Source organism: Mustela erminea, chromosome 1 (genome assembly GCF_009829155.1).
Source record: "Mustela erminea isolate mMusErm1 chromosome 1, mMusErm1.Pri, whole genome shotgun sequence".
Taxonomy (NCBI): Eukaryota; Metazoa; Chordata; class Mammalia; order Carnivora; family Mustelidae; genus Mustela; species Mustela erminea.
Genome location: NC_045614.1, coordinates 76,288,524 through 76,312,086, shown reverse-complemented (window position 1 = coordinate 76,312,086; position 23,563 = coordinate 76,288,524). Strand labels below are relative to the sequence as shown.

General features: G+C 35.6%; 1 protein-coding gene across 2 annotated transcripts in view; it reads right to left on the bottom strand.

The window, feature by feature from the left end:
* AZI2 (5-azacytidine induced 2) overlaps positions 1-23,563 on the bottom strand; it is a 35,793-nt gene that overhangs the window by 2,538 nt on the left and 9,692 nt on the right. The window contains exons 2-8 of one of the 2 annotated variants that reach the window (XM_032322649.1): positions 20,037-20,257; positions 18,271-18,396; positions 17,507-17,606; positions 16,230-16,378; positions 7,432-7,490; positions 6,536-6,604; positions 1,753-1,871 (exon numbers count right to left, since the gene is read on the bottom strand). In XM_032322649.1, the coding sequence (XP_032178540.1) occupies positions 1,753-1,871; positions 6,536-6,604; positions 7,432-7,490; positions 16,230-16,378; positions 17,507-17,606; positions 18,271-18,396; positions 20,037-20,257 (843 nt within the window). The remainder of the gene's footprint in view (positions 1-1,752; positions 1,872-6,535; positions 6,605-7,431; positions 7,491-16,229; positions 16,379-17,506; positions 17,607-18,270; positions 18,397-20,036; positions 20,258-23,563) is intronic. The other variant, XM_032322735.1, reaches the window with a different exon arrangement.

Here is a 23,563-nt window from a genome sequence, read left to right as displayed (position 1 = left end):
TATCCTTTGCTTATTCAAATCTTTTTTCCATAGGTGCTTCAAAAGTAAATTTTTTCAGAAATAATTACATTGTGAATTGATCCAAAGGTTTTTATGGATAAAAGTTTTAATACATAATAATCTGTTTCTTAAATAAACATATATTTCTGCTGTGGTTACAGTAATAGGTCAAGGAAAAAAATGTTACGTATGCACATAATGGCTTAGAAAACAAACTGCTTTAAAGCTGTTATTTAGTAATAGCCAACATAATGGTAGTATGAGTTTATGAGCTTCTCTGCCCCTTCTAATTTAACCAACTGTGGCAGAATGCTAGGAATTAGAACAAAGACTTGAATCTATAATTTTATAAAAAACTGAACCACATTATAAGCTCATTGCCTTTTCTTCTTGGGAAGAGGAATAGAAGAAGTAGAAGTTAAAGGTGCTCAACTTCTGGACAAGAGTGATCTGTAGATTAGAAAAAAGGTAGATTTAGTCTGTCTCTACTCCCCGAAGCACTGAGTGCGGCAGTTAGGAGTGGTGGCCTTGAGCCCGCCACTGTTGTTGTATGCTAGAAAATTTATGGTTCAATATACCAAAAGGCATCCTTCATCAGAAGGGACATACAAATGAGTTATTATTAAATATGGAAAGAACATTCCTCCTATATTATTCTTTGGAAATTATTACATAAAAAAAGAGCCTCACTGAAAACTCCCTACAAGATTATTCTGTGTTCCTTTTAAAAGGAGGAACTTCCCCCATCAACATACCTTGGCCTCAAATGTAACCCTGGCCACTGGAAAACTCAAAGGGCAAAATGAACCATAAATTAAGTTGGAGCCTGCTAGAGCACTGTATTAGTTTTCCTGATTCATAAATAACTCTCACGAAACTGAAAGGAGTTTTGACTTTAGTTTTCCTTTTTCGCTACTAGTAAACACTCCTGAGGAGATTTATAAAACAAAATTCTCTTGTGCCCTCTTTAGCAGCAATACGAGGTGCATATAATTTTAAAATTAGGTGGTAGTGAATATAAAGTCACATCTCATTCCTTTAAAATAAACTTAGGGCATTCAAATTTTACAACTTTTCAAAAATATACCTATTATGTAATAAAAAGTGCAAATGCACTGATTGAGGTATAAAAATAGCTTTGGCAAAACAGTAACTATATTAGCCCAAACTCAGAAAGTGTAGTCAGCCAAGCAGTTACATATGAAAAGCAAATCAATGAAAATTTTCATTTCATTGCAAGAGATAAGGGGATAACACCTGGACTCCATTCTAAACAATCTATCCTTTATGGAAAGAAAAATTGTTTACCAAATGAACCCAATAAATGCATCAAAGTAATTCAAAACAATTTAAAGAGCTAGGTCTTTGATATATTCTGTAACGCTGGAATAAAAAATAAGCTTTCGGTGTCTTGGTGTCTTTTTTTTCTTTTTTTTCTTTAAATATAAAGGAGGAGTTGTGGTAAAAGGTCAACTAGAGCAAACTTAACACCTCAGGCTTATACACATAAGCAACACTTGGCTGAGAAAAAAAGCCACAAGGGGAAAAGAATACAGTACGAAGAAAAAACACATCAGCAACACCTTTATGTGTGAAGTTGACCAGTATGAGAATGAAGCCAAAGCAGAGAATAGGTAGGCTGTGAACATACTGTATATATACTTTGACTTATCAAAATCATCTGATGAGATTTTGATAAGAAACGATAGCCAGCTGCTCTTCTAATAGGGTTTCCAGCAAACATTAACTTGCCTTTCTTGATTGTAGTTGGGGTTTTCAGTTTTCTTAGTAGTTCAGCTTGTACTTGAGTCACCAAATGTAAATTAGACATTTCTCTCTTCAGTTCCCAGTATGCATTTTGCATATTATCACTGAAATAGATTTTTTTTTTAAAAGTTACTGGTTATATAACTTTCTTTATGGAAAGAAATGAGCATTATCTGCATTTCTGCTCCAATTAGTTGAGATAAACAAAACTTCCTCATTAAGTAACAAATATGGGCATTAGAATAAGTAAAAAGATCTTATTCACAATTCTGGCCATGAACTGAACTATATTAAACAGAAAATTATTACAAAAAGTAGTATTACAATCAAATTTCTTATTAATTATAGCCTATAATGTGCTGTGCTGTGACACTACTTCAAGGGGTATGGTCTTCATTTACAAATCGGATAAAAAATACAGTGACGTTTATTCATGTATAGAGTTTTAATTTGTATTTAACTCTTACTTGGTTTTGACATTGTGAATTGAAATATATCAACTGCTGAATGTATACCCAAATCCACATTAAAATTTAGGCTTCATGCATTTCATTCTTTTATGTTTGACTGGGCTGTCTCATATGGTTGGTCTAAACCAATGTGACATGACAGCACAAGACAAGAAGAGCCAGATGATTTCCTGGTAAGGGAAAAGAAGCTAGAGAGAGGATTATATGAAACAAATTTAAAACTTCATAAATGCCTCTCATTTTCATAATTAAAAGTATTTTGCCTCAATTATCTGAGAAGTTATAAATTATTTTACACCTAATTTGTAAAGTCTCATTCTTCCATTAGACATGGATATTCATGATTTTTTTTGGTTTTTAATTGCCAACTAAATAAACAGATCTTCAATATATATTCCTACTTTGCTATACAAGGATATGTAAAATGTTAAGTATAAAAACAATTGATCTCATAGCATTCAAATGACCATTACTGCCTCTTAAAGATACTGGTGTAAATTTAATAAGTAGAACAAGTTAGAAAATACATCAACTTTTATCTAGCTATAAACAAAAACCTTTAAATAAACCAAGGTATAATACTCTTGATACCTAAATCTAAGATCCTGTTTGACTTACAGTGCAACAGAGCTACCCAAAAATCATTGTTCTGGGGCGCCTCGGTGGCTCAGTGTGTTAAAGCCTCTGCCTTAGACTCAGGTCATGATCCCAGGGTCCTGGGATCAAGCCCCACATCGGGGGCTCTGCTCAGTGATGAGCTTGCTTCCCCCCTCTCAGCCTGTCTCTCTAACTACTTGTGATCTCTGTCAAATAAATAAAATCTTTAAAAAAAAAAAATTGTTTTGAATGTAAGGTTATATATGTTTTTTGTCAAGGTATTTCTATCACACTAAGACTACAATTCTTTCACTAGAAGCAGAATAAACTTAATACTGCTTTTGGGGAAAATCTACACGTTTTAGTCTATTGAAAATGTCATTTGTCAAACAGGAGTCTATTAAAAATCACAGGGCTTTTTGCAGGTTTTTGATAAGTGTTAAATAATTACTTAACAAAAATTAGTTAACCACCCCCATTTCACCAGTAAACATCTGAGATGTACGTTACAATGAATGTTTCACATAGGAACTCATCTTAAAGTGTGAAGAGTGGTTTGTTCCTTGTTGCAACTGTGGGTATTCAATACGCTTTCCAAAGAGTTACTCACATTGCATACACATATACAGCACTTAAACTTGCTAATTCATGCAGACTGTGATGATATGAATAATAGTTTAAAAATACTGTTTAGTTATTGGCATGAGATGACAAATCAGTACCTAACTTTGAGAAAACAAAAGCAAATATCCAAGACCATGTTTGGGTCCTAGAATATCAAACACATTTAATCATTCAAAATAGCTAAGCATGTAAAGTAAAAGAAACAATCAGAAGTGTTAAAGCAGTGTCTGATACACATTTTCCAATTCAATTTAATGAAGACTGCTTATAAATTAGGTTAAACCAAAAACTACGTCACCAAGTTCAACATACATCTAAGTCTTTTTCTTTTGCCCTTAATGTCACCTGAATTAAAAACTACAGCTAAAAACCAAACCAAACCAAACCAACAAATTACTAAGTATAAGCTCTCCCCCTTGTGGATAATAAAGTAATAACAGTCTCTTTACACTAGAAAGTGCTACAGTCTTCAGAGTACTTTCACAAAATTAATTTATTTGAACAGAGTATTTAAATCAAGTGAGATTGGAAAAGGCAAATTACCCACAAATCTTTAGCGGGGTTCCAACTAACCTTCACTTATCTAGGTATTTTTGAGATTGTATAGGCTGGCTCTGTCCCCCTCCCCAACCAACCAGGAGTGTGAATTTAGCCAAGTTTTGCTTTAAATGACACAGGTGCAAATGTGTGTGTGTAAGAAATTATAAAACTACTTGAGCACTGATATGCAACACTAAAAAGCACCCCAAATGAGAGCCCCACAAAAATGCCTAACGTAGTAAATGCTCAACCATGTTCTTGCACCAACTTGACAAGCTGGGTATAACCAGTTTCCCTGTAAGGAAACAGGTTCAAGAGATTACTCCATATTCTAACATGTTGCTGATCAAAGCCATCTTTTAATTATACAGTCTAAGGACTGCCTGCTGCCCTGCTGGGGGTAACATTTTTCATATCATTATTACCATCATCTTCATCACACATTTACCAAGCACCTCCAATATGCTGGCTGCCAACACAACCTTTTTAACCACAAATTTCAATCCTCTAAATTTTAAATGTAAAGTACCTCCTTCTTGAGATGTGAATAAGCAGGTTTCATGTCCTGCTTATGAAGTCAAACTGTGTAAAAGCCCAGTTTTCTTAATTGAAACTATTCAACTCTTCAATACTGAAATTAGTATTCCTTGTCTAAGAAAAATCCAATTTTTTACTTCACCTATTTGTGTTTTTCTTTAGCTTCTGCAAATTTATTACAATTACATTCCCCAGAAATCCTAAAATAAAAGTATGAGATAACTTACCCAAGAGCTAAAGATTTAGAAGTGTGTATTTTGACAACTGTGATTCCCCAAAATCAAGTATCTTTTAGGAATTTTTTAATGTGAGGCACAGCAACGAATCATTTTACACTGTAACCCAAAGAGTAAGTTATGAGAAACCATACTTAACCCCCCTCACCATGTGTAGTACACACTGATATGTTCTTCTATTTTGTTCAGTATTTGTTTAAAATACTTCGCTCAACACACCAAGTTTCATGACCACTCAGGGAACACAGCACCATTTGAAAAACACTAACCTAATCCTTATTTCCTAAAGATATATATTTTTTAAAAATTTACCATATAAGTTTACTCCATACCTACATATGTTTAAGCACTGAGCACAACAACCTATAAAGCTAAAACCAAACAGAACATGAGCAAGACACAGGCCAAATTCCTGGTTGGGCTGCTGTTAAATGATATTCTACACAGTAAGTACCAGATAAAAGGCCTCCATTAACTAAAGGTTCACTCTATATGAGGGAACAATACAGTACCTCATTCACCTGGCATCATATGGAGGACATATGAAAAAAAAAAAAAAGTTTCCCCAAAAAGGGTGTTTTACAAATAAATAAAAAATAATCCTTAAAAATACATAAACTCGTACTTAAAGGTTTTGTGGAAACATTCCTATTAACCTTTCTGCTAATGTAGTAAACTTTGAACTGTTCCACTTAAAAGTGATGAAGTAACTTAAAAATATTAACACAGGACTATAAACTGGGCTTAGGTATAAACGGTAAGGTGAAGGAAAAACAAGATAAAATGCAGCTAGGAATGAGACTAACATTAAAATGCACGATAACAAAGTTTACCAAGGGGTAAGCTACAAATTTGGTTATTAGTTTTCTAGTTACTAACCAGAAAAGGGAAACCTAATCAGTTTTGCAATCCACATTGTTTACATAAAATAAATGCAAACCAACTTGTATAAAACCGTAAGTACACTTTGAGCACTAGCAAACCATCAGGACATGCTTTAATTATGCAATTCTTTTAGCAGACACATAGCTCTTGGAGTGAAGAACTTAGGGCAAATCTTTCTAAAAATTGTTTCTCTCAGCTGATACTCTGAGATACTACCAAGCTTTAGAGAATTCATAACTGTACTTTTGAAGCCACAATTATATAGCCTGGCAGCCTCAAAAACTAGACTCATCTCCTTGTGTATTTATCCCCTTAAATCCTGGTGTGGAGATTCCTTACTGTCTTGTTCATTATATGTCTTAAAAAACATTTGCAGGGAGGTTGTGGGGGGGAGGGGGGCAGCTTTTTGAGTTATTCTCAGGTGATGTGATCCAAATTATATAAAATTTCCCATGAATGGAAGAAGTCTCATTCTGTATCACAGACCTCTAATATAAAATATACATAGCTCTTTCATTTGACATACTGTGATTCTAACATATTTCTTTGTTCCCTGCTTCTTACCAAAAATGGTTTGAAGAGGCTTATAAGCTGATAAATACAACAAAATGAGGGGGGAGGCTCAGAAGAAATTAAGAAAACTTGAAGAAATAAGGGGCACCTGGGTGGCTCAACTGGTAAGCATCCAACTCTTGGTTTCAGCTCAGGTCATGATCTCATGGTGGTGAGATGGAACCCCTGTGCTGGAATCAAGGCTCTGTGGGAGTCTACTTCCCCTCTCCCTCTGCCTCTCCCTGCTCACACAAAACTCCTTTCTTTCTAAAATAAATTAATGTATCATAAAGACAACTTTAAGAAATAATTTACATGGACACTGACCTAGACCCACTGTTGGAATAACTTCCTTGCTGTAAAGTTAGATGAAACTTGAAGGCATCAACGGAAGAACTGTTCAAATGGCAAAGTTTAGTAGTTGCAAGAAAGAGGTTATGACCCACAAGGCCTAAATATGATCTTCCTTTATAGAAAAAGTTTGCCTACCCCCTGGATCTAAAAGATTGGCTGCAATCCTCAAATTGTTTGACCTAGTTGATCATTTCTCTCAATTGGGTTTTCAATAGAAATAGGTAGGAGCCATTTCACATTATTTACTTTAGATCTGTAAACCTTGGAAGCCAAATGATCCAACAATGAAGTCAACTCACTATTTTTGATTGGATTAAAGTATCCATATATAGAAGGGATGTAAAATAAGATAATGTGAAAAACAGTACATGTTAAATAAAAATTATATATATTTAAGGGAAAAAAGGTTAAAATAAAACATGAATTCTTACAGCTACTTTTGTTTTTATCCCAAGAGAACAGTTCTCTTGTGATTCATGTTATACCAAAGACTAAGGTGGTCCAAGTTTGCCTTAAGGACAGGGTGGTATTACTGTATATGGAAATGTATAATTCTTCATGCAAAATCAGGATTTAATACAGAATACTTTCTATACAGCTAGCTCCTTAAAGCCCTATCTAAAATATCGCATGTTCAAAAATTTTGTTTAAGGCTTCACAGTATGTACCTTTCTACTACTTTGGTTCAAACCAACTGCTAAAGAGCAGTTAAATGTTTTATAAATCCACTGTGATCAGAGATTACATGCAGTACCCAAATGGTATCCATTCACTTTTAAGGTTAAATCCTAACAGAAATCTAGGTAAGCTATAAAAAGTGGCCTACAGAGGAGAGTATGTTATTTCTGAATGTTGAAAAATATTCATACCTTGAAATGCTCAGTCTTTGGAGATCACTGCTCTTCAGATTGTCTTCCTGAGATGGATCCTTTCATTTGTTTAAAAAAAAAAAAAAAAAAAAGTTAAAAAGTTCTAATTGTTAAGAAGTATAGATTGGTTTCCCAACTAGTACCTTGTGATGGAACATATACAGGGGCCATCATTATAAAATACTGGGATGGGGCACCTGGGTGGCTCAGTGGGTTAAGCCTCTGGCCTTCAGCTCAGGTCATGATCTCAGGGTCCTGGGATCAAGCCCCGCATGGGGCTCTCTGCTCAGCAGGGAGCCTGCTTCCCGCCCTGTCCCGTCCCTGCCTGCCTCTCTGCCTACTTGTGATCTCTTTGTCAAATAAATAAATAAAATGTTTAAAAAATAATAATAAAAATAAAATATTGGGAAACACTGTTCAAGTTAAACAGGTTCCTACAAGCTAAGAATTCTCAGAACTTTGGTATACATAAGAGCACACTGTGAATCACTAACTGGGCTATTATTAGGTACCTCGGACTTTTTTTATTTTTATTTTTTTTTTTTTAAGATTTTTACTTATTTGTCAGAGAGAGAGAATAAGCAGGGGGAGCAGCAGGCAGAGGAGAAACAGACTCCCTGCTGAGCAAGGAGCCCAACTTGGATGGTGACCTGAGCCAAAGGCAGATGCTTAGCCAACTGAGCCACTCAGGTGTCCTGGTACCTTAGACTTTACACCAACTCCATTTTATAGATCCAGTGCTTTCTAAACTTCTTTGGCCCCAGTGTCTTTTTTTTCCCCAAAGGATCAACTTTTCTGAATATAAATGACTGGAATATTGGGGGAAAGTTTAAAAGGGCCATAGAGACTATGGACTCTGAAAAACAATCTGAGGGGTTTGAAGTGGCAAGGGGTGGGAGGTTAGGGGAACCAGGTGGTGGGTATTAGAGAGGGCACGGATTGCATGGAGCACTGGGTATGGTGCAAAAACAATGAATACTGTTATGCTGAAAATAAATAAAGTTTAAAAATAAATAAAATAAAAAATTTAAAATTAAAAGAAAAAAGGGCCATAGTGGAACAGACACTGGAAACTTGATCTCATTAATACAAAACAGTAATCTACTGAGTAAAAAAAAAAACATAAACAAACCAAAAAACTTCTCATTATGTCCATGTAATGCTATTTTCACACTTTAAAAGATGTTATAAAATGTTTCACAGAAAATACCACCTCAAAAGTATTTGTAAATATGGCTATAGTAGATATAAGATTAATAAGATGAACATAAATTTTTCTCCTTGACTTCCTTTCTGATTCCATATCAAGAGGACTCTGATCAGCAATACCTTTGAACAAAATTTAAAAGTATACACCTCACAACATCCAGATTTTCCATCACTTGGAACTTCTGGTAAGTTTATATTAAGCATTCCATTCTCCCTTTTCCTTGTTAATTTTTTTATCTTAGTTATGAGCATTTTTTAATTTTAAATCCCCCCTCTCCCTGCTGAAGAAATTCCTATGAAAGTAAGAAGTCTTAAATTTTTTTAAAAACAATTCCTCTTGTATTAAATTCCTGTTTCTTAGTCTTTCCAGATGCCATTTCAGCAGTAAGTGAAAAATTTCTAAAGTTTCTTCTACCTTCAAATGTCTGTTTTTATGGATTTATGATAGGTAAATTATACTAAAAGCAAATTTATCCCCTAGCACCATCTAGTGGAAAAGAGTAACTAATAAGAACTGAACTATAACACCCACACCCACTTAACAGGACTGCGTTTCTGGATTACCATAAGTTTTTTTTTGAAATACACTGATTTACTGAATACACTATATACTAAGTGTACATAGTTTTTTGAACTACACTGATTTACTGAATACACTATATACTAAGCATTGTGCTAAAAGTGTTACATGTTATCTAACCTTTATGGAAAAAAAACAGATTTTTAAGTCTACTTTACAGAAAACAGGTTAAGAAGATATTCCTAATGTTACATAGTTAATAAGCAACGCCGTAATTATAAGCCAAAATATTTTACAATTCCATGGTACTTTTTCCTACTCTGTAATGAAATATCCATTATGTAAAAAGCTATCATCATCCTTTCAAGGAAAATCTGTTTACTGACAATTATAATTCAGAGCTTCAAGGTACAGATCTTTTGTTGGAATTACATCTTAAAAAAGAGAAAAATAGCATCTAGGGGTGCCTGGGTGGCTCAGTCAGTTAAGCCTTTGCCTTCAGCTCAGGTCATGATCAGGGTCCTGGGACTGAGCCCCACCCTGGGCTCCCTGTTCAGCGGGTAGTCTGCTTCTCCCTCTGCTCTCCCCATCTCATACTCTCTCTCAAATAAATAAAATCCTTAGAGGTCTTTTTTTGAAAAAGAAAAAGAAGAAAAATATGGCAGAGTAGGAGGATCCTATGCCCACCTCGGTCCACAGATACAACCAGATAACATCCACATCAGTGTAAATAACCCAGAGAACTGGCAAAACAAACTATTCACAGCAAAAAGTAAAGAGGAGGCCATATTGAAGAGGCAGGAATTGCAAGCAGGAGCTAAACAGATCTACCCACAGGACTATCTGCAGGAGGGAGGGACACCATTGGCACCAGGAAGGGAGAAAAGCAGACCCTCACACCAACAACCCCAGGTATGGGGACCACACACAGGGAAAATGAATCCCCATAATATTTGGCTTTGAAAATACAGAGGGGCCTCGTTACCCCACTTCCCACGATCAGTGAGGCTTAACACTTGGGACTTCACAAATTGGTGGGCTCAGCTCTGGGAGAAAAGGGAGGATGAGAGGAAACAGAATCCTGGCCCTTAAAAACACAGCATAATCAGCCCCAAGAAGACAAAGCAAAGAAACAGCACTTGGAAAAATGCCTCCAGTATATGGAAGAGAGCACGTACTAGAGGAGCAGGGATCCTGAGGAGACTTCCCCAAGAACAAAAGGGCTGGTGGGCGCCATTTCCCTCCCTGGGCCACCACCCTATTTACATGGACAAGTGCGGGAACCAGTGCAGCACACTTTCCACATAGGTTACTAATAGCATGCCTTACATGCTTCTGCAGATCTGCCCTCTCTAACCTAACCAGCCTCCACAGTTTGGGGCAGCAGCAGGTACCCTCCCACAGCAGACCAGGCTGCAATTCCCCCGGCCCCAACTCTTCTGTAGACTCACCCCCACCAGCAATAAAGCAGTTTTCAAAAGCAGCTCCAGCTCCCCTCTCACAGTAGACCTCATCAAACCATGCTAACACCATATGCCCTGCCCCTACATTCTCCTGTGCACCTGCCCCTTCCAATATGCCTTTGGTCAGAGCCCATCCAAAGAGGTCTGTAGGCAGTGTATAGGCAGCCCTGACAGGACCAGCACCACTGGAGAGAGGGGACAGCAACCACACACATACCAGTCCAGCTGTGGCCACTGCAGTGGGGAGCAGAATAGACATGTAGTCTGACTATAGGGCCAGCTCACCAACAAAAGCTTCTGAAGGCACAACACAAGGCAAGTACCCTGAATTTCAGTACTATTGTGTCTGGGGAAAGCCTGGTCTGCCTTGAGCCAAACCCTAGGCAAACCCAAACTAGCTCACTAACAACACAGGGACCAGAACCCACTCACAACAAAGAAAGCCACTGCAGACAAATGGACCGAAGGCAAAAGCAGCTCAACCTGAATGGTAGGGTTAACACAACACACACAGAAGACACCCCTGAAACATGAGGTTCCAGTGAACAGGGGACATTGTACTGCAGAGTACAGGACCTCTTCCATTTCACTATTTCAAGAGTGGAGACATAGCGGACTTTCCTAATACAGAGAGACAAAATTAAGAGAGGATTATGTCCCAAAAGGAAGAAGGATAAGAACACAGCAAAGAGAGCTAAACAAAACAAAGTAATATGCCTAATGTAGAATTTAAAATAATGGTCATAAAGATACTCACTGAAGTTGAGAAGAGGGGAGGACCTCAGTGAAACCCTCAAAAAAGTGATAGAAATGATAAAAAATAGTAACAGTAACTGAAATTAGAAATGCACTAGATAAAAAAGTGTACTAGAGAAATAAAAAAGTAGACTAGAGAAAGCAGAGAAAACAATGAGTGATCTGGAGGACAGAGTAATGGAAAACAAATCAAACTGAACAGAAAAATGAAAAAAAAAGAGGTTTAGGAAACTCAGTGATACCATCAAATGTCCACAGCAAATCATAAAATGGCAAAAAGTAGTAATAAAGATAAATTTTAAAAGCAGTAAGAGAAAATATTTATAAGAAATACACAGGACTGTAAGAGAACACTATGAAATATAATATGCCAACAAACTAGGAAACCTAGAAAAAATGGAGAAATTCCTACGAACATATAATCTCCCAAAATTGAATGAGGAAGAAATAGAAAATTTGAACAGACTAATCACCAGCAATGAAATTGAATAAATAATCAAAAAATTCCCATGGAACAGAAGTCCAGGACCAGATGGCTTCACAGGGAAACTATACCAAACATTTAAAGAAGAATTAATACCTATTCCTCTCAAACTATTCCAAAACTTAGAAAGGAAAGCTTCCAAATGTATTCTACAAGGCCAGCATTAGCCTGATACCAAAACCACATAAAGATACCACATAAAAAGGGAACTATAGGCTAATATTGCTGAAGAACATGGCTGCAAAAATTCTCAATAAAATACTAGCAAACCAAATCCAACAATACATTAAAAAAAAAAAAATCATTCACCAAGATCAAGTAGAATTTATTGCTGGGATACAAAAGTGGTTCCATATTCCCAAATCAATCAACATGATACATCATATGAACAAGAGAAAAGATGCAAAAGATTCAGAAAAAGTATTTGACAATACCCATTCATGATAAATACCCCCAATAAAGTAGGTAAAGAAGGTACATGCCACAACATTATACACGAAAAACTCACAGCTACCATCATACTCAAGAGGAAAAAATGGAGAGCATTTCCCCTAAGGTCCCGAACAAGAAAAGGATGTTCACTCTCACCACTTTTATTCAACACAATACTGGAAATGGCAGCCACAGCAATCAGACAAAAAGAAAGAAAGAAAAAAAAAAGGCATTCAAATTGCTAAGGAAGAAGCAAAACTATCATACGTGCAGATGACAGGATACTCTATGTAGAAAACCTGAAAAGACTCCACCAAAATCTACTAAAACTGAGAAATGAATTCAGCAAGATTGCAGGACTCAAACTCAATTATACAGAAATCTGTTGCATTTCTATACACTAATAATGAAGTAGCAGGAAGAAGTTAGGGAAACAATCCCATTTAGAACTACATCAAAAATAATAAAATACCTAGGAATAAACTTAACCAAGTAAGTGAAATACCTGTACTCTGAAAACTATAAAACACTGATGGAAAAAACTGAAGATTGACATAGACAAATGGAAAGATAGTCCACACTCATGGACTGGTAGAACAAACTGTTGAAATGTTCATGCTACTCAAAGCCATCTACAGATTTAATGCAATCCTATCAAAATACCGAGAGTACTTTTCACAGAACTAAACAAATTATACTAAAATTTGTGTGGAACCACAAAAGACTCTGAATACCCAAAGCAATCTTGAGAAAGAACAACAAAGCTGGAGATACCACAACCCAGATTTCAAGACATACCACAAAGCTGCAGTAATCAAAACAGCACGGCACTGACACAAAACAGGCACTGAATAGAGCACAGTGAAATAAACCCGTGCCTATGCGGTCAATTAATCTATGACAAAGGAGGCAAGAATATGCAATGAGGAAAAGACAATCTCTTCAACAAATGGTATTGGGAAAACTGGACAGGTATATGCAAAAGAATGAAACTGCACCACTTTCTTACACCATACACAAAAAGTAATCTCAAAATGGATTAAAGACCTAAATGTAAGACTTGAAAGACTAGAGACTAGAAGACAACATAGGCAGTAATCTCTTTGTCATTGGCCTTAGCAACATTTTTCTAGATATGTCTCCTCAGGAAAGGGAAACAAAAGCAAACTGCTGGGACTACATCAACATAAAAATCTTCTGCACAGCAAAGGAAACAACAAAACTCAAAGACACCTACTGAATGGGAGAAGATAGTGGCAAATGACGTATCTGGTAAAGGGTTAGAATTCTAAACATATAAAGAACTTAACACAAGTCAACACCTAAAAAATAATCTAATTAAAAATGGGCAGAGGAGATATGAGGAATTTGAGAGGCAAAGCAGGGTGTTGTGAGGAGTAGGGAAGGAAATAATGAAAGAAGATGGGATCGGGTGCAAGACAAACACTAAGAGACTCTCAGTCTCACAAACTGCGGATTGTTGGGGGTTGAGGGGGTAGGGAGAGGGTGGTGGGTTATGGACATTGGGCAGGGTATGTGCTATGGTAAGTGTTGTGAAATGTGTAAGCCTGATGATTCACAGACCTGTAGCCCTGGGGCAAATAGTACATTATATGTTAATAAAAATGATTTTTTAAGAAATGGGCAAAAGACCCGAATAGACATCTGTCCAAAAAAGACATACACATGGCCAACAGACACATTAAAAGATGCTCAGCATCACTCATCATCAGGGAAATGCAAATCAAAAATACAGTGAGATAACATCTGACACCGGTCAGAATGGCTAACATCAAAAAATGAAACAAGATGGGATTGGGAGGGAGACAAACCACAAGTGACTTTTAATCTCACAAAACAAACTGAAGGTTGCTGGGGGTAGGGGAGCTGGGAAAAGGGGGGTGGGGTTATGGACATTGGGGAGGGTATGTGCTTTGGTAAGTGAAGTGTGTAAACCTGGCGATTCACAGACCTGTACCCCTGGGGATAAAAATATATGTTTATAAAAAATTAAAAAAAAAAATACAAGAGACTAGTGTTGACAAGGATGAGAAGAAAAGGAACCCTCATGCATGTTGGTGAGAATGCAAACTGGTATAATCCACTTTGAAAATAGTTTGGAAGTTCCTCAAAAAGTTAAAAATAGAATAACCATGAGTCTGTATACATACATACAGACACACATACAGACACGGGACTAATACTCAGCAATTAAAAAAATGGAATCTTGCCTTTTGCAACAAGGTGGATGAATCTAGAGAGTATAATGCAAATAAGCAAAGTAAGCCAGTCAGAGAAAGACCAGTATCATGCTTTCCACTCATATGCAGAATTTAAAAAACAAATGAACAAAGAAAAAGAGACAAACCTAAAAACAGACTCTTAACTATTAATAATAAATAGATGGCTATCAAAGGGGAGGTGGGGGAATGGGTAAAATTTGTGAAGGACATTAAGAGTACACTTATGATGAGCAGTTAGAATTGTTAACTATATTGTACATGTGAAACTAATATAACACTGGATGTTAATTAGATTGGGATTTTTTTTAATTAAAATTAAGAAACACATATATAAACAAGCAAGCAAGCATAAAAGCCAGCCAGCCAGCTAGCTAGCTTCTAAGGGGCTAAGGCATCTAAGCTTGTGGGATAGGATGCTGGAAGCATTTGAAGAAATTTTCTGTAATCACAGGTTCAAAGGGAGGCAGAAATTAACCTCATATGTTAAGCAGGAAAAAAAGTATTTTGCCCTAATAGAAACTGACAGTAATCGCTGTAGTGTTTCCCCTTTATCAGTTCTCATTGGCCATTTCAGAAGAATTCATTTGGCCGAGGCCAGGGTAGAATGCTACATTATTCTTAATGCGTGGCTCATCCGTAAGGGTAGTCACCTTCAATAAAGAAGTCACCATAAATAAAGAACTGTCAGTTCCATTTAAGGACAATTGGGATTCAGGGGCAGTGTCCTGGTAGGCAGTCAAACAATATAGGGGAAGTAGTGTCTTCATCAGTTATTGGCATACCAAGAGGAACCTGGGGTAGAATGGGGTTAGAATGCTGTGATGGGCAAAAAATGGTTAAGCTGAGAAACAATTCTCTCACTGGTTAACTTATTTAAAATACTTCAGTGTATATAATGACTGACTCTAGACTACTGAACTTTGCTTGTAACAACTATTTTTAAAACTCTGCATTTGGTACATTGCTCTTACACTCCTCTTTTTTTCTACCATTTCTTTTCTCTTCAGCACTATCTGTCATGACATCTAAAAACTTGTGTTCAACTTTGTTGGAACCCAGTGTAAAGTATTAGTAAACAGACTTGGTGAGGACCTGAGAGGCAACTTATGGAGGACTTCTGGCTAACCATACTTTAGCAGCTCAGCAGGTTTTTTTGTTTTTACTTTTCCACCCAATTCTTAAAATCTCCTCAGCTATTTGCTGAAAATTGAAGTTGCCCCAAAAGTACTGAGACTTTTGTGAATTAGTAGACTCTTAAGAGTTTTTTCTTTTCAAGAGTTCTAAAAACTAAGTTGTCTCTTGTGGGGTCTATATTAACCAAATTATTAAATTAAAATGATAAACTTAAAACGAGTTCTCTTTAAACTTTACAGAAAAAAAGGACTTAAGGAAACTGAAGAAAAAGGCGTTTAAAAGAAACGCTTCAATAAATTAATAAACTAATAAAGCTTTTTTAAAATGAGCTCTTTAAAACAATAAAATTTTATAATTCTGGGATTATGCTAAAAGTATATAGTATATCAAATTTTAGACAAAATGATTAAAAGGGAAGATAAAGGTAAATTTTTCAGAGAATTTAACTCTCCAGGTAGTTATAATATATTTAACTCTATGATTTAATCCTTAGTTATAAATCCTATAGACAGCATACACAGAATACTGAATTTCTTAATTTAATAATTCTGTAGTACCATTTGTTTGGCTTTCTGTAGCTGTATTTTGAGGTCATTACATTCTTTCCTCATCAGTTCCAGCTCTTGTTCCAAACCATGGATCTTCAGGTCACAGCTCAACTTTTCCACCTCCCAGTTTGATGAAGGTGGATTTAAATTCCTTATCACTAAAAAGAGGATAGACAATAAAATTGTTATTTCTGCCTTCTACATTTGTTGTGATAAAGGTTATACTAGTAAAACGTAGATAATATAAAAACTAATATAAAACAGGCACAACTAATAGTTTTTAAAAACAGTAATATTACTTTCAAAGACCTATGCTAATGAGAATAAGAAACCTACCAATCTTGTTTCAGAATGTATTAATCACCACTATCCCTGATTTTCTGTTTAGGTTAAAGTACAAGTTTGTCAGTCTGAAACCTTAAAATATACAACACTAATTAAATACATGCTAAAACTGTTGGCAAGTCAACAATATTTAAGTCAAGGTTAAGACAGTGGTAAAAATTAAATGAAGTGAGGAAACTGAAGCTCATGACTCTAATTACTCCATCTAGTCCCCTCAGAGTATAAAGTATGACCATCAGGCCTAGAAAATGACGTCAAAACAATTTATTCATAAACATTTACTATAGAAACTCAGTACAACTGGATACTGACTTACCTTTGACATAGTTCTTTAGTCTCTCTATCTAAAGATAGAGAGGCTAAAAAGCCCCAACCAGCTACTGTAAGAGAGCTCATCTCAAATGCCTATCAAAAGGCCTCTCTCAGAGGCCTACGCTTCAGTCTGTCTCATCAGAATGTTCATGGGAACAGGCCAATAGCCATATGCTCCAGAGCTACTTATTTACTCTAGCATCTCATCTACACATTTTAACAACTTCAGAAATTTAAATTTAAAAAAAAAAAAAAAGTAATTGTAACTACTCCATGACAGTGTGCTTAATAGGGGCAAAAGTTTAGTAGAAAGGAAAATCCAGGACATACCAGCAGGCAAGATCTCAGACAAGGATGGAGTTCTACTCCTTTCTTCATCTACTTCATCACAAACTAGCCCTAAACAAAAACCATCAAATTTTCTCTAGGAAAAGTGCAACTTATATCTAAGGAAAAGTTAAAGGAGTTGATTTTTGGTGAAAGCAGATCAGAGAAATTAATATAAGCCTAAAATTGTAAAATAAGTTAAGGCCTTAGCATACAGATATAGAAAACTGATAATGGATATAACGCATAAATGGAAAATTATACTGATTCCATTATAATATTGTAACAAATAAGTGGCATACCCTGCTGAGTCTCCACCTCTGTCCTTAGCTGGAGCAGTTCTACTTCTTTAGATTGTAGCTGTTCATTCAGCATTTTCAAAGATTCAGAGTTGTCTTTATTCTAGTTAAGTAGGGAAAATGCCAAATTATATTCAATAAAATCTATAGGTTGATATACATTAATTTTCAGGTAGATGAAAAAAAAAACAGATTTAGGCCTTTATAAAAGCAAGGTGGGATGATAAGCCCAGTTTTTCACTAATTTCCTTTTTTCTTTTTCAATCTTAGGAAATACTAGTCACTAGCTTTTTTTCTTAAAAACACATTGACAAAATCTACCATGTCATGATTTTCCAAAATAAGTTAGTGGTGTTAGATATACTTAATTCCTAAACATCATCACATACTATGTATTTATTTTGTACAGAAATAAGCTATAAATGCCACCATTAAAAATTCCTATTTTGGGGGTACCTGGGTGGCTCAGTGGGTTAATAAGCCTCTACCTTCAACTCAGGTCATGATCCCAGGATCCTGGGATCAAGCCCCGCATCAGGCTCCCTGCTCAGCAGGGAGCCTGCTTCACCCTCTCTCTCTCTGCCTAGTTGTGATCTTTGTCTGTCAAATAAATAAAATCTTAAAAAAAAATTCCTATTTTTGCCTTCAGGATGTATATTTTCAATTTTTTATTTAATAAATGTTAAATATCTTTCTTATTTCTAATTTTAAACTCCCGGAAGAAAACTCATTTGCAATATATAGAAACTGTTTTCAAACCAACTTACCATTTTATCCAATTTGCTTTTCAAATTATCTCTATCAATGCAAACCTCTCGATATGCATGATAGGCCTTATTTACTTGTTCACGTCCCACAGAATTTGTTTCTTCATCTAATCGAGCTCCTATAAGCTAATGGTATAAAATTAGAAGGGAAAGCTCAAAGGACGTATTCTACGAAACAAACATAAACAAAAAAAAAGCTGCCAGTCTTCTGATGGCTCCACACCTTACTTTTCTTTGTAATGCAGGGATAAAGCCTGGACTATAATTAAAAATAAACATTTTACTTTCAACAAGTAAGCCTTACTGATTAAGAAAGCAAAAAAAGTACAGGTAAACATTTTTAAAGTCTTCTACTTTATGCTTTTACTGATTAATCAGTATTTTTTGTTTTATAACATATATTAACTCATCATTCTAAAACAGTACATTATTCTTTTATAATACTTAAGATGTTTTTCAAGGCAGTAGTATTTCATTTCCACCATCAGAAAAAATGACAAGTTAAGGTATGCTTGACCTTTTTAAAGAATAAATGTGGTAGTTAATTAAATACTACATTATTCCAGAATAGAAATTATAGGATTGTTGGTCACAAAGTACACAAATATTTCCAATGTTAGCTATACCAAATCACATTTTTCTACTTAATTTTAAAATAAGCATAACTACAAGCTCCAAAATGTTACCTTTTCTCACTCTACCCAACTGTATCACAAATTTGATTACCATTAAAGACAATGTATATGAATATAAAGAAATTATAATGATTTTTACAACTGACCTCCTTTCTCTTAATTCTCCTAGATGAATCAAACTCTACCAAGTCCCTTCCTAAAGTTTTTATAACAAGATAATTCATTTCCTTAGCAGCTAAGAATCCATTTCCTTCCCCATTGGGGAAGCTGCTGTTTATAAAATACAAATACAATGATCTAATCAGAAGAAACATAAAACTAAGTTAAAACTTTAAACCTCAAAAAATATAAGGATAAGTGATAAAGATTTTCCAGTACAAAAAGCCAAGTAGGTATGATAATTTATAATGGAATCAGCTATCAACCTTATATATTCTGTAAGATTTAAGAGTGTCAGGGGCGCCTGGGTGGCTCAGTGGGTTAAGCCGCTGCCTTCGGCTCGGTCATGATCTCAGGGTCCTGGGATCGAGTCCCACATCGGGCTCTCTGCTCAGCAGGGAGCCTGCTTCCCTCTCTCTCTCTCTGGCTGCCTCTCCATCTACTTGTGATTTCTCTCTGTCAAATTAATAAATAAAATCTTTAAAAAAAAAGATTTAAGAGTGTCAGATTTCTGCATGAGAAAGGTAAACAGATGACCTTTATCAGTTAAAAGCATTATTCTGTGTGTTCAAGAACAAGAGAGACAAGTTGAGGTAGAGAAGATATCAGTGCTGGTGAAGATGTTTTTAAACATTAGAACAATGTTACATTTAATTTCCTGTGCTGGCATATCATTTGTTGCACAGATTTTAAAATCCTGAATAAAATACATACAATTTATGAAGGTAAGGCAATCTGAAAAAAAGATTCCAAGAAAAATATATTCCAAAAATATATTCCAAATCCAACTCTACACATATTCCCCATGTACATGATATGTGAAGCATAGTATGAAAAGTACTGGGTTTTGAAACCAGCTATGAGTTAACCTTGGAAACAGTACAACCAGTGAAGGGAGGATAGGAAAATATTTAAAACTTCAAGTATTTTGAATTATTCTTTAAGTCATAAAATATAATAGATAGTAATTACCTTTTCTTCCAAAAATCTTATTCTTTTCTTTAAGAATGAGTTCTCTTTCTCTGAATCCTTAAGTCGTTTTTTGATGTCTTCATATGCAGTGACAAGGGCAAAATGTGAAGCAACAGACTCATCTCCTGAATATATTGAGATTGGAGTCACTGTGTCTCTCCTGTGTGCTTTTTCATGATTCAGAATGCAGATATCATCTTCTACCAGTGCATCCATGACAGCTTTTTCAAAGAATGTAAAAGAAAAATGTCTCTTTCAATAAATGAGCAAGAAAAGAGAGGTGGTATTCAGAATAATGAAAATACTGTCGATGTTAAAAACTCCTATTTCTTTTAGAGGCAGCATAACATAGTGGTGAAGAGCATGGACCCTAGAACCAGATTCTAGGAACTGCATCCAAGCACTGCTTAGTGTGAGAATTTGTGCTTAATTTCTCTGCCTTGGTTTCCTTATTTATAAAGTATAAGAAATAGTAGCAACTACTTCACAGAGTTAAGGATATTAAATGAGCTGATATCCATATAGCATCTGAAACCAATCTAAGCTATTATTAATAAGTTTTAGAAAAAGTTGCAAAACACCATTTATACAGGATAAAAATTTTTAAATATTTTTTATCCACCTATTGCTTCATTATCAGTATTTCCACTTTAACATATAAGCAGCAAGTTTTATAACTTCCCAAACTATACATTTTTTAAAACTCTTCTGAATACAATTCATTACAAGAGTATTACGGAAGTTTTAATGCATCCTCCACTGTATTCTTTGCATACCAGTAACTGATTGATTGTTGTCCATTTGCAATAGAAGACACAAAGGAATTATTTCAGTATTCACCATGTCCCAGCACCATGCAGTACATTTTTTTTATTATCTCATTCAAATTCATCCAAACAATTTTATGAGGTAAGTATTATCTATATTTTATAGGATCAAAAAGGTAAAGTAAATTGCCCAGGTTAAAGCTAGTAGATGTTAATTAGCTCCAGGAGGGTACAGGTTATGTCTGTTTTGCTCATCGTGTCCCCAACTTATCATTGTGTGTAAGATGCCCAATAAACACTGGTTATTAAATGAAGAGTAATAGTATAGGATTCAAATCAAACTCTAACTCAAAAACCTAAGACAAGAAGCCAGTTACTTCCGTAGTTAGTGAACTTACTTGCTCTGTACATCTACTTTTGTTGTTAGGTTCAGCATTACTTCCTCATCTCAAAGTTATGTTCCTGAAAAACACTGTGGAAGGAGAAATTGTAGCTGAAATCTTTTAAGACCTTATGGGAAAAACAGAGTAAGTGGGACTGCAGGTCATAAGAGATCCTAAAAAATCCTTTTAGTTACCTTTTAGTTTGAAATAAAACATCAAACAGAGCAATCTAAATAAGACTATCAATGGAATTTCATGTATCTTGTATTAGTAACTCATGACTACTGAAAAACATTTTTATTTACTATTCCTTGCTTGGAATGACATTTGGTTGCTTAGCATGTCACTGTTCCAAGAATATTATAGGTAAGGAAATTAAGGTAGAAAGGAATTAAAGTAATTCTCCCAAATAAAATAATAAATAAGAAGATGTAAACATAGGTGATTAAGGCACAAGAACTATGTTTTACTGTGCCTGCTTTTCTCCAAAACTTCTGACCTCCCTCCCTGTATCAATCAATGCCTGTAAAGTTCATTTTGCTTTATTTCAGACAACATGAATACTAAGGAAAAGTGTAGGTTTTTTCTAGTTCTGGTTTTCTATCACTGTGTTTTTGCTTTACTGATTTTTTATAATGGAAGGCTTACAACTGTTCTCAATTAATGTCAGTTTGGTATATCTAGCAACTGGTTTATATCTAAGATTACAGGAAAGGTAGGCATATGATTTCTCATATCTTAATATCCAACCGAATGGGCAGGATTTATTCAACTGAGATTTTTTTTTTTTTTCTGAAGACTCTTGAAAAACAAGAAATAAGCATAAACTACTCTACAAAGTCAAAAGAGATGTCCCACTGATTGTGCACTTCAAGGATCAGAGCATGGATGCTTTTACTTTATACAAAGTTCTAACCAGCTCAGCTATTCATTTTTATTATGAAATAATCACTTACCCGGGAAGGAAAAAAAAAAAAAACCAGTGTGGAAGACAGCTGTGCAGTAAAATAATCATGCCATAAAGATTATATATATATATATATATATATATATATATATATTTTTTTTTTTTTAAGATTTTATTTATTTATTTGACAGAGATCACAAGTAGGCAGAGAGAGAAGAGGAAACAGGCTCCCCGCTGAGCAGAGAGCCCGATGCGGGGCTGGGATCATGACCCGAGCTGAAGGCAGAGGCTTTAACCCACTGAGCCACTCAGGTGCCCCAAGATAACATATTTGAAATAAGAGAAAGTGCTACAGGAATTGAGGGTTCAGGTGAAGGAGCAGTTTCTTCTTTTTTTAATTTATTTTCAGCATAACAGTATTCGATGTTTTTGTACCACATCCAGTGCTCCATGAAATCCGTGCCCTCTATAATACCCACCACCTGGTACCCCAACCTCCCACCTCCCACCCCCCACCCCTTCAAAACCCTCAGATTGTTTTTCAGAGTCCATAGTCTCTCATGGTTCACCGCCCCTTCCAATTCCCCCCAACTCCCTTCTCCTCTCTATCTCCCCAGGTCCTCCATGCTATTTGTTATAAGGAGCAGTTTTGAAAGAAGGTATCATAAAATAATGAAAGGACTCTTAGTTCCACACTCTTAGGTGAGAAGGATGGTTATTTTCATTGTATGTATAACTTCTGACAAGGGAAACAAGTTCAAAGGCCTGAAAGAGTATGAGAAGAAAGTATGAAAAGGGAAATGGCAAGATGTGAAATTTAAAAAATACCTAACAGAAACAAACTGAAGTGGTCTTTTATGTAGACAGACTACAGAATTTGGTTCTTTTTTTTTTTCTTAAGATTTTTATTTATTTATTTATTTATTTGATAGAGAGAGATCACAAGTAGGCAGAAGGCAGGCAGAGAGAGAGGGGGAAGCAGGCTCCTCGCCAGCAGAGAGCCCGATGTGGGGCTTGATCCCAAGACCCTGAGATCATGACCCGAGCTGAAGGCAGAGGCTTAAACCACTGAGCTACCCAGGCACCCCAGAATTTGGTTCTTATTCTGTGGAATTCAAAACAGACCCGAACATAATTCAAGAATGTGAAGAATACTTATACAACATTTGTAAACTATATCCAACCAAATGAACTACTTAGTATTATGCTAAATATTTTGTAAATATTCTCTCTTTTCATTCTCATGACTACCCTGAGGTAGGAAATCTTACTGGGAAAGACAGAAAAACTGGGGCCTGGGAAGGTTACAGAGCTTAGCCAAGACCAGATGATTAGTATATAGCACAAGCACCTGGACTTCAGAGCCTGAACTATTAATATTTTTCCCTCCCCAATGAATCTTTCACATAGTTATATTCATCAAGAACTACAAAACTAGGGGGCGCCTGGGTGGCTCTGTTAAGCATCTGA